Source organism: Passer domesticus, chromosome 6 (genome assembly GCF_036417665.1).
Source record: "Passer domesticus isolate bPasDom1 chromosome 6, bPasDom1.hap1, whole genome shotgun sequence".
NCBI classification, from domain to species: domain Eukaryota; kingdom Metazoa; phylum Chordata; class Aves; order Passeriformes; family Passeridae; genus Passer; species Passer domesticus.
This window is the reverse complement of record NC_087479.1, coordinates 60010533-60025959: the sequence shown is the minus strand read 5'-3', so window position 1 is coordinate 60025959 and position 15427 is coordinate 60010533. Positions and strand designations below refer to the sequence as shown.

At 48.2% G+C, this 15427-nt stretch overlaps 1 protein-coding gene across 11 annotated transcripts in view; it reads left to right on the top strand.

Moving 5' to 3' along the window:
• MICAL2 (microtubule associated monooxygenase, calponin and LIM domain containing 2) overlaps positions 1-15427 on the top strand; it is a 117958-nt gene that overhangs the window by 72397 nt on the left and 30134 nt on the right. For all 11 annotated transcript variants that reach the window (XM_064426178.1, XM_064426177.1, XM_064426175.1 and 8 more), the window contains one exon: positions 13595-13787. In XM_064426178.1, coding sequence (XP_064282248.1) covers positions 13595-13787 — 193 coding nt within the window. The remainder of the gene's footprint in view (positions 1-13594; positions 13788-15427) is intronic.

Genomic DNA, 15427 nt, shown 5'->3' with positions numbered 1-15427 from the left:
CTTTCCTACATAACCAAGTGAAGTTCTGTGTTTTCTTCCCTGCTGTCTTCTCTGCCAATCTCCCTCATTGCTTTTAGTCCAATTCAACATTCCGGTGCTGCACCCGCTCACTGGCTGAAGCCTTTCTGCTCTCAGGTGATTTTTTTCCAGTTCCAAAATTACATGACTAACGCTGTTGTTTGAAAGCATTTCATTGTGTGTTTTGGGGGTTTTTTAACTGTTGGAGCAATCTGTGTGTCTGGTATATTAACTGAGCTTTGGCATGATTATTTAACCTGTTGCTGAGTTCACAGTTCTAGAAAACGTAATGTTTTTCTCTCTGTGTCTGTGCATGTGCGCTTCCCTGTGCCTTTAAGGTAAGTCAGGCAAGTAAAGGGTTTCTTGAAAGAACTTGTTAAAGCCTTATTTCTGTCAGAGAACTGAAGGAAAGAACTAAAATAAGGTCAGGGTGTGATTACCCAGCTGATTCTCTGGGTTAACATGAGCACGTATGTGCATCGAGCTCACACAGGCAGTGAGCAAGCAGTGTGTGAGCACTTCCCTGCTTTCCTACTGGAAAGGTGTGGAATGAAAGGTTCTGTAGACAAAGTAGCCAAAACTATGCAAGTTCTAGCCTTCCACCCCAAGTGACATCAGAGGCAGGCCTAAAAGTGCATGTGGTTCTCAGGCTGAACTATCAACGTGCCAGAGTGCTTTGGTTTGAGTGGTTTTATTACCTGGGCCGTGCTTGGCACTCTGATGATTGGGTTTCTCTTGCTGCACGAGACGTTGCCACCCCTCTCCATGACCAACTCCCAACATTATTTTGTATGTATTGTTTACATAAGGTCCAGTTTGCATAATCCCTAGGTGACAGTCTAGAAGGGGAAATGAATCCCAGCATAATCAAGGGCTCAGGCTGACCAGCAAGTACACTGAAGGTCTGGCTGAGGGGGTCATGACCCAGCTGTCCCTACCAAGGACCCCTCTCAAAGGGAAGGGCCTTTGGGAATGGATCTTAGGAGCCGTTTTAGGAGGGGCCAAACATCCTCTGCCATCTGCCCCGTTTCACATACCTCAGCCAGGAGTGTGGAAGGCAGCAGGGCCAGAGCCCCAGGCTCCTTATCTTGCTGGTCTGTACATTTGCACAACTCAGCCGATTGTATTTATTTGTGTGGGTATCCTAAAATGACTTGATGGCTCTGAAAGTCCCCACGCTGTGCCCACACAGAATCTCTCTGGGTTTCAAACATCATTTCCTGCACAAATGGCTGGGATGTGACTCCCAGTGTATTTCAGGGCTGCAGTGTGTTGTTACAAAGCTCTGCATGCTTTAATATGAAGGTCATGACATAAAGGTCTGCCATTTCAAACCACTTCCTACTGCTGTGTTTTTTACTCTCTGTTGCAGAGTCTTCCTTGTTCTTCCTGCCCAGTGAGGATTCTGTCCTTCTCCTCCTAAATCTTCTGTCTTCATTTTACTTTATAATCTTAACTGATTATTTTTATTAAATAGTTTTTAACTCTGTATTTAAATTTTCACATGGAAATTCTGTATTTTGCACATGGTGAAAATTGTTTTAGCTTTATTTATGATATCTGCTGTAAACAAAAATAAATGTAGTTCTTTATAAGTCTCCTTGTTTCATCTCTTCCTTTTATAAAGATTTCCTGGGTACAGAGACTTAGTAGTGACTTCACGCTGATTTTGCACCTTCCTCTTGTGGTGGATGCTGTGGTGCTACCCTGCTTGTGGCCTGAGCCAGAGGCCCCAGAGTTTCACTGTGGTGGTGTCATTGCACACGTGTCCCTTGTGACGCACATCAGGGTCCCTGAGGAGTTGTCCCCTTGCTGCAGATCCAGGGTGACTGGTGCTGGGATTTACCCTTCCTGCGGATGAGGAGCTGGTGTTGGTGGGCATGGGGCACACACAAACAGCACTGTCCTCCTCTCTTTGGCCTCTGCTACCTTTCCTTACACTGTTATTTTACATATTAACATATGTCATAAAGGTAATAAGTTAATGTCTTTGGATTTTTTGTTGTGTTCAGGAAAAGCAGGTAATAACCCAGGATAAATCTTTACCTTTGCTACTGGCTCTGGAGTATTCCCAGTACCTGATGGACCCCTGGAAGCTGAAGCTGGTGGTGACCCATTGCCTGTTAACAGCTGCCTTGCTTTATTTAATTACTTTTTAAAATTTTATTTTAATTTTTGTATTTTAAGCTGGTGGTGGAATTCTTTTTAAACAGCAATTTCTCCAAAAGAGCTTTCCTAAGTCCTCCTCCCCTTCATTTTCTTTCTTTTGCTTACTCTGTAATTCTTAAGCTATAATCTCTTCCTTTGCATTTCAAGGAAAAAAAATCCCAGAAAGAATAGTCCCAAGAGTTTAATAGAAAGATTGTGTGATTTTATTTTTTTAAATGAATTAAAACTGAATCTCATTTGGGTTGTTTGAGTGACAGAAATGAGTTTTTAAAAAATTGTTGCTAAAGACATCATTGCCAAAGAGGAGCAAATGTTATTCTCAATGAATTAATCCCTGCCAAAGGAAAAGCCACCAGGCACAGTTAAAGTTTGCTGTCTGAGGGAGAGATGATATCCATTATGAAAACATGGGCAACAAATACCACTGAGAACAATACTTGGCACTTAATTGTAACAGACAAAGCAATTGGGGTGAAACTGAATTTGCTCTTTGCACAGTTTACAGTTTTAGGCCGAGGCAGTGACAGGGAAACATCAGAAAAGTATTTTTGCCTGCAGAAGGTGATGATTTGTTTGGCACTGAAGTGTTGAGAGGCATCGCATGTTCATGGTGTTCTCACAAAGTTTTACTCATTCCTGCTAAAATATCAGTACAATAACTTGGAATTGGGGTACCATTTGAGCCTGGATTTACTTCTCCCAGAGATGCAGAAGGCCCAAGCAGTCCCATCACTAGCCAGTCCTGTCAGCAGAGGGATATACCTTGCAGGAGACAGCCCATGCACTCGTGGACAGGGCAGGACACAGTGTATGGATAAGAAATAAAACAGAAAGATCAGCATGAGAGGAGGAAGTTTGTGTTGGTTCCCTCACTCTTGGTCAAAATTATTGCACAATAAAACCACACATTCCCTGTTTTGCTGCTGGTAGTGCTGCTGGAGGGAGAGCCTGGTGGGTTAAGGTCTGTGTGAATGTGTGAATTGGGACTCCTTATCTTGTCGTGTGAGCAGAGCTCCCTGTGAGCAGGAGACCTGGATCTTCCTCCTGCTGTGCTCTGGAGTTCTCTCCAGGGCCTGGGCTCTGTCAGCAGTGCCCCCCAAGCTGGGTGCTGTGTCCCTTTGCAGAGCTGCAGTTGTTGAAATGAGAGGCAGGCAGGCTGCTCCTCTGGGCTCGCCCTGCCCTGGCACTGGGTGCCTCCCCAAAACCCATGGTTTCAGAGCAGGGAACACCAATGCCTCTTTGCCCAGTTAATGCCCTCTAAGACCTGATGTCACAGATGCCATTCCAGCATGAAAAGGGCAGAGGTGGTGCTGGCAGGCTCAGGAACTGCTCTCTTTCCTCTTCTTTGTACTGCTTCAAATGGGTTCTGAGCTTGTCTGTTGCCACAAGTGCCATTTGGATTGAAAATAAGTACAGAGATGTGCCTATTTTCTTTATTAAATTTCTTTTTTTGAAAAGCCAGGCTAACCTTTCATCCTCAAAGCCAAGCAGCATTAACTGCCTAGGTGTCTGTTAATGAAAATCAAACATGTCAGCATTCACTAAAGGTAACCCACCTTTATTATAATTATGCTAAGCCTTTAAAATTAAAAAGATCTTGTAGGTTTTAAACATACTTGATTTGAATAGAAGAATACAGACAAAACTTCTTAAAATTGCTCAAACACCAGCCTTTCATTAACTCTATCAAGAAGAGTAATTTCTGTTCCTCTGAGTTTCTTCTAAATTGCTACAGCTGTAAAATGCCAGTGAACGTTGCTTCGGTGTGTATTCCAACCTCAAGCAAAGACTATGATCTGCATTTTTCCACAGCATTATAGCAGTTAGTTACTATAATTTGCTTTAATTCAGTTCTGGCTCACTCATTCCTCACATTCCAATCAAAACACTGAGTTTTGAAATGCACTGAGTTCTGCATTAATATTTATGTTTTCAAAGACATTATGTGTTTGCAGATGACTTGATTTTTTTTGCCTGAAAGATCATGTCACTGAAGATAAGAAGACATTATGTATTAATGCCTGATGCAAGTGTACGTATCAGTCATGTAAATATTTCCCCAAGTCTCTTTCCTTTCCTTCATGAACTGTGCTCACACAAAAAGAAGGGAGGCTTTAATCTCATCAGGTGGTGGGCTCCAAACTTGTTTGAAATGGATGGAATTTCTGAAATGTTTTTTTGAAATGTGAAATGATGAAATTTCCGTGTTGCTATAGTATTGGATTTGCCCTTTCAGCATTTGTTCTGCAGGTATTCATTCATTCACATCTTTGTTTTAAGGTTTTTGGTGCTTTGAATCTGTGTCCAAAAATACTATTTTGACAGACACTGGAAACTGAAAGTGTTGTTGCTGCACTCCAAAATCATAGTTAATACATGCCTTAATATACCAGACTAACACAGATTGCTCTAATTAAAATATATATTTACTCTCAAATGATAGAAGTAGTGTGCTATCATAGCAGGTTTTGTTTGAGAATCAATTTTTCTTAAAGGCACATATTCAGTATATCTAATAGGTTTCCTCTAAGTTTCTTTTTTTCTCCTTTGTTAATTTTTGTTCAGTTTGTATTAGCACATAAATGTGCACTGTCCCCTCAGATCCATTAGAAAATCGTGGAAGTCTCTGGCTGGCTTTGAGAGCTTCAAATTCCATGGTTTTATTTTGTGCCAGAATTCAGAAGTGTTTGTTTACAAAGTAGGTGATTTGGAGAACGTGTTTTGCTGCTGAAGAACTTGTGTAGGTGCTGGCATGGGCCACAGGAGAGTGGGAGGAGATGGTCTCCTGGCACAGGGACAGGAGGACAGGGCTCATCCCTGCATCAGGGATGGAGAAGAGGTGGCAGGAAAGCCTTGTAGGCAGTGGTGGTTGGAAGCCAGGCAGGTGATCCGGTCCTGCTGCCCCAGGAAGCTCGTGCCACCCCATGGATAATGGGAGCAGCAATTCCCTTCAGTGTCTGCCATGCGTTAGCCACAACGAAGTGGAAATTGCTTCTGTTAGAAGTGTGAGGAGGAAGAAGGGGAGATGTGGCAAGAACTAAAATGCATTCCTTTCGTAGGAATCCTTTTCCAAGGGCAAAAACCTACCTGGTGGTATCTCAGGTGAGATGAAAAGTCAATGCTGGGACAGGACATCAGTTTGGGAATGCTGCTGGATGCCTGATAGGCTCCTAAGGCAGATCTGTGGGATACCTCAGTGGCATGTCTTCATTCAGTTTCCAGCTCTGACACAGGCAGTGCTCCCATGCAGCCTTGTGTGTTTTGAGCTCAGGCTGCAGGATGCAACTGAGGCTCTGACAGGTCTGAGCTTGGGTTTCACTCGTGTGGGCTGCTGAGTCCTGTATTTCAGCAGCACCAAGGTCTAACCAAGCTGGAGGTGTTTTCCCATCCCCTCTGCCAGTCTCACATGGGCTGTGCTTTCCTGGACAGTGCTTTCTGCTCGGGATGTCACCCCTGAGCTCAGCGGGTTCATTTCAGCTGTGCTTGCACAGGTCTGGTGTTACCACACCTTCCTTCTGTCCCCGCAGCTTTCCTCAAGCACTGCTGTTTTGTAAGCTGGGCTCAGATTGGTTTTTCTTTTGTTGCACAGTAAGAAGTCAGGCAGTAAAGCGGGCTGGGTGTGCTACAGATCAATTTGTGGTCTGCTGAGTTTCCTAATGCTGGTTTTTGATGCCAGCTGGTGTTTGCTTTCACCATCAGAGCTGCCCACGTTTGTGAGTAACTCCACTTTAGAACTGCCCACTGCTGTCAGAGCCTGAGTCAGCAGCTCCATACAAGGCCAGGCAGGGTGCACTCGCCCTGTGAATGAGTGATGAGGTGACACAGTGTCATGGCAGGCCAAGAGCCTCAGGATTGCCAGCCGGGAATGCAGCATGCCAGTTGGGCTGGAGCCTTGAATGGGGGCCCTGTGCTGTGTGGGGCAGCTGCACAGCAGGGAGGGTGAGCCCTCTGCCAGCCCTGGGTGCCAGGCACCCACACCCCGCTGACCAGAGCAGCACTCTGGATTTTGGCGGTGCCTTTCACCTGAGGACCAGAAAGCCCTGTGCCAGTCCGGAGTGGCTGGGGCTGTTTTGGGTAAGTACTGTTGTACTGTTCCTGCTTCACAGCCCCCAGGCTGTGCCAGAAGTGGCAAAACATCACATGCTCGCTGCAGGTTGGGACAACTGATTGCAGGAGGTTTCATTCTTCCTCCCTATCCCCCAAACAGGGCCCACCAGGAATTGTTTCTTGTCTGCTCTTCCATAGCTGTGGAGCAGGGGTGGAGCTGTCTGCCCTCGGGGCAGGGCAGCTGTGGCAGGGTCCCCTTGCACTGCCAGCAGCAGGGAGGGATAATTTCTTGTCCCCTCTGAGGGCCCTGCTGGGTGTCTCCACCTGGTCAGCCACCAGACCTTGTGTTTGGTGTGTGGGGACCCCCAGCCTGGGCAGATCAGGAGTTCTTGGGGTTGTTTTCTGGACCACCCTCCCCACAAATACTTTGTTCCTGACCACCACTACCTTGAGTGTGTTGTAAGCCAAAGAAGAAAGATATAATTTTTTAATTTGTTGTTTTCTGGCTCTGTTCATGCTTTTCATCTGCCTGCAGGGATGTTCTTTGTGTGAGTTTTCATACTTTGGTTGACTTGGCAAGGTTCACTCCCCCTTTCTTGTTATGTGGGGCTCCCATTTGGTCTGACTCACTTTAGCCAAGAAATCCCACAGGATTTGCTTAAAAATGAATTCCCATCACATGACTTAAAACCAGCTAAAGAGGTGGAGGGAGGAGAAATGTGAACACTTCCTGCTGTTTGTGGCCCAGCAGCATCCATTTGATGGGGAGCTGGCTGCAGCTGCCTTGGTTGGGGATTTTCAGTGGAGCATCTTTGACCATTTTTGTCCATGCTGCAGAGAGGCACGTGGGGAGCAGCCACTCCTGAGAGGAGCTGATCAAAGCCGGCTGCCCTGGGCCAGCTGGTGTCCGAGCCGCCTGGCACGGCGCTGCCGGTGGGGAGGGGAATGTTTTTTGGCAGAGGCCAGGCTTTGTGCCATTGTGGGCAGCACGTGCTCTGCCTGAGGTGGGGAGGAAGCGGCTGACCCGGTCCAGCTGCCCCAGCAGGAGCTTGGCTCTGCCCGAAGCTGGCGGGTTCCCAAGGCCGTGTCACCTCCGTGCCAGGTCACAGCAGTGTGATCTGCCTTGGCAGATGAGTCAGGAGCAGCAGCAGCAGCCCGGCTGGAGTCAGGCTGCCTCGTGGGGCAGGACTGGCTGCACGAATGTTGTTGTTGAGTGAGAAATGACACAGACTCACCAGAAGGCTGGCTTGCATCGAGCGTGCGTCTTCACTTGGGATCCTCTTTTATACGTTGTTCCGATACAGATAGACCTGCTTGGTCAATTAATCAATACGTTTCACCTGATTGGCTAATTAACAAGACACCTTTCTTATAAACAGTCCTTGAGAAAAACAAGAAAACAGAGAGTAGGAAAACAGCACCTGCAGGTTGTTTATGATAATAAGCTATCATCGTTTATCTTCAACTCCCTAAAGTCTCACAAGATGATTCTGGGAAAACTTATCTAGTTTTCTTGTTCTGTGACCAGGCTGTCACATCCATGCACAAACAGCATCTCCTGCTCGTGCCTGGTGCCGGCCCTGGTGCTCAGGCTGGGGCACTGGGATGCTGCAGCCATCAACGCCTGACACATGGCAATCAGAGGTGTCCCGGTGGGTAGAGCTAAGCCCCTTGGAGAGGGCTGCTTCTTTGGCACAGCTACAGTGGCATGCTGCTGCTGCTGGGCACATTTCTGAAGGGGACCCGTGCCAGGGACTCCCGGGGTGTTTTCATCAGCTCAGCAAAACCCATTCTAATCTCACCTCTGAGCACGGTGTCACTGCAAGCTTCCAGGGCTGTAGGAATATCCATGTAGCTCGTGTCTGTAACAGGCAGCATGATACAGACAAGAAAGATCTCTCCACTGCTGTGCTGCACTGTCAGCTTTGCTCTGGTAGCTGAGGAAGAAAGGCAACCCAAAGTATTAGCAAAACCTCTTGAGATCCCAGAGTCCCTGATCCCACATCCCAGGAGATTTCTCCATTCTTGTTTCTGGACCTTGGGATGACTTTGGCTCTGCAAATGGGTTGATCCAAGGCACGGTTTCAGAAGAATTTCCATTAGAAAAGGCAACATCTGTGGGGACATCAGGTTTCACTGCCATGTTCCTGCCTTGGGCACTGAGCCTTTGCAGGACAGTGATGCTGCATAAAGGTCCTGTTAGATGCTGAAATGCATACAGACTGGGGTTGCCGTTACAAAAAGTTATTTAAAAAAGAAAAATGGTAAAAATACTTTTTAGGTTATGGTGGATTATCACTCTGTAAACAATGTGAATTTTACAAGCCTGTCATTGAGAGAATCAGGGTTGCACTGAACTTTGAGTGAGCAGAAGAGCCGTGCTGAATTTGCCTGCTTTTGGTTAGCAAGACAATGCCTTGTGCCCGTGAGCTTCCTGAAGGGCTCAGCCAGGGAAAGCATCTCCAGAGAGATGGAGGGAAAGGTCTTTTATAATGTCTTTGTCCCTCACTGCTGCATCTCTGACTAATTCAAGGCCTGGTGCAGACATTTCTGTCTCAAATGCAAAGGTGAGCTGGGACAACATTGAATTAAAACACTTGGCATGACACTTAATGGAGAGAAAAACTATGTTTTAAAGGAAAGGGGCTTGTATCTGTATCTGTCCTTGGAGTCTGCAGGGGCTCTTTGGCCATGCCCATGGGTTGGAGTGAGTTTTGACTGGCCCTGACCTCTGGGTGAGAGCCAACCCAGGTAGAAGCCCTGCAAGCTGAAGCCTTAGGAATACTTCTCAGTTACCACAGGGCTTAGCTAAATCCTTGCCCTGTAAGGAAAACAGTCATTTCTCTGCCCATGTGAGGAGGGTGAGGTGAGTTTTGAAATGCAGACAAAGGAGAAATTGTTTTTATCCCCATTTTTCATTGTGTTTGAGTGGGAAGGCCAGATGAATATGTGATTGTTCTGTTCAATTCACTGGCTGTGTTGCTGCTCTTAAGTAGCTGAAGGCAGCTAAGCTTCACTGCTTGCATAAAAAAAAATAATTAAAACCCCAACCACCAAACAAACAAGCAAAAAAACAAACGAAAAACCCCCACAAACTCTAAAGCCATGTTCTTTGCTCTAAATGCAAGTCAAAGACTGGGGCAATTATGGATTATGTTATGGATGAGAAGGATCATCATATGTGGGTAACAGCACAGTAAGGTGGGAGTTAACAACAGCTGAAGGAATGGAAAACATAAATTCCTTTAATGCTATCAGCAAGCTGGAGCTGTGTACACACAGCCCCTAAAGCAGCACGAACACCCCGAGCTGTGCTGGCTCAGCAGCTGCAGCTCTGGCCAGGCAGAGCCCCAGGCTCAGCCCTGCACCCCACAGCCCCAAAGCAGAGCCAGGATTTGGGAATTAGCGCACTCTGCTCTCCCTGGCTGGCTCGGCGAGCTCCAGCATCCAGAAAGGGCACAGCACTTGCTGTCAGGAGGTTTCACTTGAGCCACTGCTGAGGGACTGGTGGTGTGTGCTGGTGACAGAGCTGCTCTGACCGCGACACAGCGCTGGCACCTTCCCACGCGAGCCTTGTCCTGCTGCTCCAGCCCCCTCCCGCGGGCCACTTGAGTCTTTTGGCCCAGGATTAGCCGGGCCTCCAGGCCAAAGCGTGCTGTGGAGCAGGCAGGTTCCCTGCTGGAAGTCTTCAGCGTGCTGAGGCCCAGGGAGTAGGAAGCGTGGAGCGAGCACGATGGAAATGAAGTAAGGCCTTACGCAAATGCTATTTTGAGGCACTGCTTCCTGAGTCCTGGGCTTTCCTCTGATAAGGCCCCGCGCAGAGGTCAGCGGCATGGCACCACTCTGCACAGGCAGGAAACGGGGCTGTGCCTTTTCCATCCTGCACACAGCAGGATACCTCTGCAGCTTTTACTTTTTATAAAGCTCACTTCCTCTGACTCAGTCTCTTAGCTTCTAGTCAAAAATCTCCTGTCCTGGGGAGGAAATAATTAGGGTGCTGGAGCATCTCTCTCATGAGGGCAGGCTGAGAGATTTGGGCCTTGAGAAGAGATGACTGAGAGGGGACCTCATCAAAGTCTATCAGTATCTGAAGGGAGGGTGAAAAGAGGCCAGAGTCTGGTTCTGCTCAGTGGTGCTGAGCACTAGGACAAGAGGCAATGGACAGAAAATGGTGCACAGGAGGTCCACCTGAACAGGAGGAAGAACTTCTTCACTGTGCAGTGGCTGTGCAGAGGGACAGGTTGCCCAGAGAGGGTGTGGAGTGTCCCTCACTGGAGATACTCAAGAACCAGGCACAGACCTAGGAAAGGACTCAAGCAGCAGCAGCAGCCTGAAGTCCTTCACTAGCATTCTGAGGTCCTGGCAGTCTCAACCTGCACTATGATGGGAACCAGAGCACTGAGGTTTACAGTCTGGTTTCCACCCTAAAGTCAGAATTCCAGAAAATCAGGGTCCTCCTGCTCAGCCTTGCTGTGCTGACATCTCACTGAAGACCTTGCTGGTGCTGCAAGGATGGGTGTCTGTTCAGGATTCAGGGAGTGCTGTGAGGCTGAAACTTTCTGAATGATCTGCTTCTAATTTAGCCTAACATCTGTCCAGGAGCATAAATGTGTGCCTCACCTTTGTGTAAGTACTCAGCCTTTGGGCTCATTCAACAGAAATTAGTTCACAGCCCTTCTGTAACTGTGCAATATAGGAGCTGTAAAGAAGTCCCAGATTTCTTTTTGGATGCATTGTTTGTATCAGAACATAACTTCTGCTTCTGGATCCTCCTCAAATGTGGCAGCGCTGGCCTGTGGCACAGTCGCAGGGTGGCTGGCTGGATGTGTCTGCACTGCTGTGGGGGAGCAGGTGATGACTGCCAGGGGGATCCAGGCCTGTGGAGCTCTGGGCTTTTGCTTGGATTGGCCACACTCTCCCCCCATGGTGCTTACACAAGGCTGGCAGCAGCACATCCCTGCTGCCTGAACTCGCTCCTCCGGACCCCTGCTGTCCTCAGGGATTGAAAACTCTGCTGCTTCTTAGGAGGTGGTGAAACATCCTCAGAGCCTACAAGAAAAGCATCTCTGCTTTCTGTTTGAGCCTGTTAGCCAAGGTGCAGCCCTGTGATGAGGGACAGAGGTTCTGCCATTAAACTTTCCAAATGCCCTGCAGAATGTGTAAGGCAGTGCTGGAGTTCATGTGCCCATGTGGGTGTCCCATGCACTGAAACACCAAGATGGTCCAGTCTCTGCTTTTATGGAGCTGAGTGCAACATAATTTATTCAATTTATATGTCTCACTAAAATACTGATAAAATATGTCAGTAAGGAGTGGGTTTGCCTTCAAATCCTAGAGTGGTTTGGGTGGGAAGGGACCTACAGAGAACTAGTCCAACCCCCTGCCATGGGCAAGAGCGCTGCTCTTGAACCTGGTTGGTATTACTGTGGATGTAAACTAAACTTGCTCAGAAAGGACTTTGCTGTTTTAACAGCCTTCTGAGGGGGTCAGCTCCTGGGTGCAGAGTTCAAGAAGGGGAGGGATTGTGATGCCAGAAAGAAATTTACAAGATAAAAAAAGCAAGCACAGAAATTTACCTCTCTAGAGAGGTAATGGTGCCATCCATCACTGTCATCTGGTGTCCTGGATGGCACCTGAGGTCCCTCGCCAGCTCTGACTGTTACATGTCCCTAATGGTTGGGAACTGGATGTGCAGCAAGCTATTGCAGAGGGACATGTTGACTGGAAATGTGTTCACATTCAGGAACCATACTAGGAATCACTGTAGGTTGTCTGTCTGTGGGTTTTGATGGTCTCCAGCTGTGTGTCTGTTAGTCATAAACATGTTTTCTCCTCTTTCCTGAGAGCGTGGCAGGGAAAGCATAGTGAGTGAGGTGGGAAGAAACACAATGAGTGTGCAAGCCAGTGGCAAAACTGACTTTCTTTAGCAGTCACCTGAAGTGACCTTGGATAGTGTTTATTGCCAACATGGGTACAGAATTTATAGAAAGAGCTGGCAAACTATTACTTGCATTTGCTTGCTCTGATTTTCATGTAAAATGCACCATCTTTTAAGGAGAAAGTTGAGCTGAAGGATTTGGGGTTTACAAATAGGCTCAAAACACTCAATTTTACTTAGCTGCTGGAAACCACAGCATCTTTGGGTGGGTGGCCTGGTTGGGCCAAAATAGAAGTCAGACATAAAAATCAGAGAGGTATGAATTTCTTCCCATCTCCCAGAGGAAATGAAACCTCTGCAGTCAAGAAACACGTGGCTGCTGTGGTGCCTCAATTGAGCTGGATGCAGGGCCTGAGCATGTTGAAGCTAAAAACTCCTGCAAAGGGAGTGCACTCCTCAGAGGGAGTGGGGTGAGTGCACTCCTGCAATAAATGGAGGCACTGCAAGTTAAATAGGAGTTTAATTGATGTTAACTAGATGGTTTGCACCAGCAGATCAGAAAATAAGCCATGTCCCAAGTTTGATATTCCCCCCCAGTTATACAGGTGTAAATTAGAAGCACCAGTGTTGAATTGGATGCAGGTAAAGCACCACACATGGGCAGTGAACCAAGCACAGCCACTCTCCTGGAGCTTGTCATTTGGCCCTTCTGCACCCAGCCCCAGGGAACTTTGCAGCTGATATGTTTGTATCCATCTGCTTGAGTAGGAGATTGTGGGCAGATAAGGTTGCTCAGAAATGAAGGATTTCACAGGGAGAAATGATCGCCTGTCTTAATCACTTGGGGTGAGCCAGGGAAACATGGCTTTATTCTTTGTTTCCCCTGCCTGAATGTGAAGTTCAGGGATAGCGCTGTTCAACTGCTGGAATGCTCCTTTTCACAAATCAGAGTCTGTATTTGCTGTACCCAATTAAAAATAACCTGAAGGGTCTGGTTTTGTTTTGCTCACTCCCGCTGTCCTAAACTGACCTAAACTTGCAGTGTGAGGCTTAAAGTTCAGCCATCTAAGCATGGTTGGTTCATCTGCCTCCTGCCACACACACAGAACCATAAGGGGCTGGAAAAGAGCACATAAATCCCTACTTGTGTGGCTGGCACGTGTGGCACTGCTGCCACCAGGCACCAGGCTGATGCCCATCCCACTGAGCAGCACCAGGACCCGCAGCTGCAGAAGCTGAGGCTGCTCCTGGAGGTTCCTTCTCTCTGGATCCAAGCTGAGGAGCCCTGACAGGGCTGTACTGGGCTGGAGGAGTGTTTCTGCCATGCCAGGCTGCCAGTGCACACACTTTGCCTGTGCCTTTGGGGACAGCACAGGACCCCAGGCAGAAACCACCAGCAAGGACCACTCAAGCGCAGGGGCGAGGTGCCCCATGGACTCCCTCCTCCCCTAACAGCCTGCTGTCACCTTTGTGCCTCCCCAGGCTGCTGCCTGCCCGTGGCTGGTGAGCCCAGCTCCCCCAAGAAGGCGAGGAGCACCCCTGAGCAGCAGGAGCTGGAGCGCTGGTTGTCACCCCCTTCCCCCGAGTGGGCCATCGTGAGGGTGATCCCCGAGGAGGAGATGGCCGAGCACAACCTCCTCGCCGTTCGAGTCATGGTCACCAGCGATGCCAGCAGGTACTTGAAATGCAGCTGAACCCACAAGAGCAGCTTGCTTTTCTCTGGAATGCTAAAGAAAATCATGACAAAATATAGTGCTGGATGTGTGTACAGCTTGGGGGGGGGGGGGTGTATGTACAAACAAACCCCCTCCACAAATGCTCAGAAGAACAGTTGTTCTTAACCGCAACCATAAATCCCCACAAGGCACATGAATCACTTTGCAGGAAATGTTCAAGCATTCCCATCCCACACAGGGGCCTGAATCAGAGGGATAAACATTGCTGTGATCAGCTTGGGGTCAGCTCTTGGAATGGACAGTTTTTGTTACACGGGGATTTGGGCAATGGGTGTGTTGTGGCAAAAGGTGCATCCTATGATGTGGCCACCTCCCACCCTGGGCCTCATCCTGCAGCTCCACACCCTAGGCCTCTCCTGGGTTTTGAGAGCCTGCCCATCCCTGAGAAATCTGAAATTTGATGAACCTTGGGGAGCTGTCAGAGGAAGCCCAATTCTACATACTCACAAGAATATATTTGCTTTTGGGCAGGGTTCTGTGGCAGTTTGTTCCATCTAAAGATTACATTGGTATCCTCTGACTAAAGCACTTTGCCTTACTGAGAACTAAACAGTAAGAGGGGAAGTGAAAAACAAAAAGGAAAAAAAGGCAAACCCAAGAGACCAGCTGTTGCAAACACTGCTGCTCTGCAGGGAAGCTCATTCAGATCCCTGACATCCTCTAAACACCCACTTGTGGTGCTGTGTGCAGCTTTTGGAGAGCAACCTGGCTCTGAGAAATGCAACTTTGTGCTAGTCCCTGAGGTGGCTGTAAGTGGGGTTTGTGCTCTGTGAGTGCTGTGTGCTCTTACAGGGAAGGATGAACCTGTCCATGAGGAAATGGAGAGCACAGGGAAAGGTTTCCTGCCTGTTTGACAGCGCCCCTGCAGAGCATGTGCTCGCATCCCCTGCTAACACCCTGCAGCTCCTGGTGTCCAGGCAGTGATGAGAGGCAGCTAATCCCCCTGATCTGAGGGATGAGCTCCTTCCCCTGGGGCTGGACAGCAGTGCCCCTGGCTCCCTGCCAGCAGGACGTGGCACAGTGGGTGCCAGTGACACAGGGGGTGACAGCACAGCGGGTGCCAGTGGCTCCCAGGGGAACGTCCCACTGCCCCCTCTGCCTTGGACTGCTCTGGCTGGACAGTCCCTGCCTGAGAGGGGGGAAAAGAGAAACAGCAAGTGCCAAATGGCTCTGCTGAGCTGGCTGCAGGGAGCTCTGTGGGACTGGGAAAATGACCAGCTCAGTGACACAGCTTTGCAGTTCAGGCTTTAGGTACTGTGAATAATGACCCCCTTTCCAGCAGAGACAAGAGGAGAAACCTCATACTAGAGCACTTACCTCTTTGCTGGCCAAGGAAAATACGTGTTTTGCTCTTTAAAACAGAAAGATATCAATCAATGTTCATGGCAGGGCTTTTTCTTTTCCTTTGGTGTGGCGTTCTGCCCAATCTCAGTGTGGTGTCTCTCCATCCACACAGGGTCTCAGCTATCAAAGCCTTCATGTATTTATACTTTTACATATATATGGCTACATCTATCTGTATGGTTGACATTGCTTGAAAGTCAGCTTAAAAAGTGTGTTTTAGCATGAAATTCAAGGC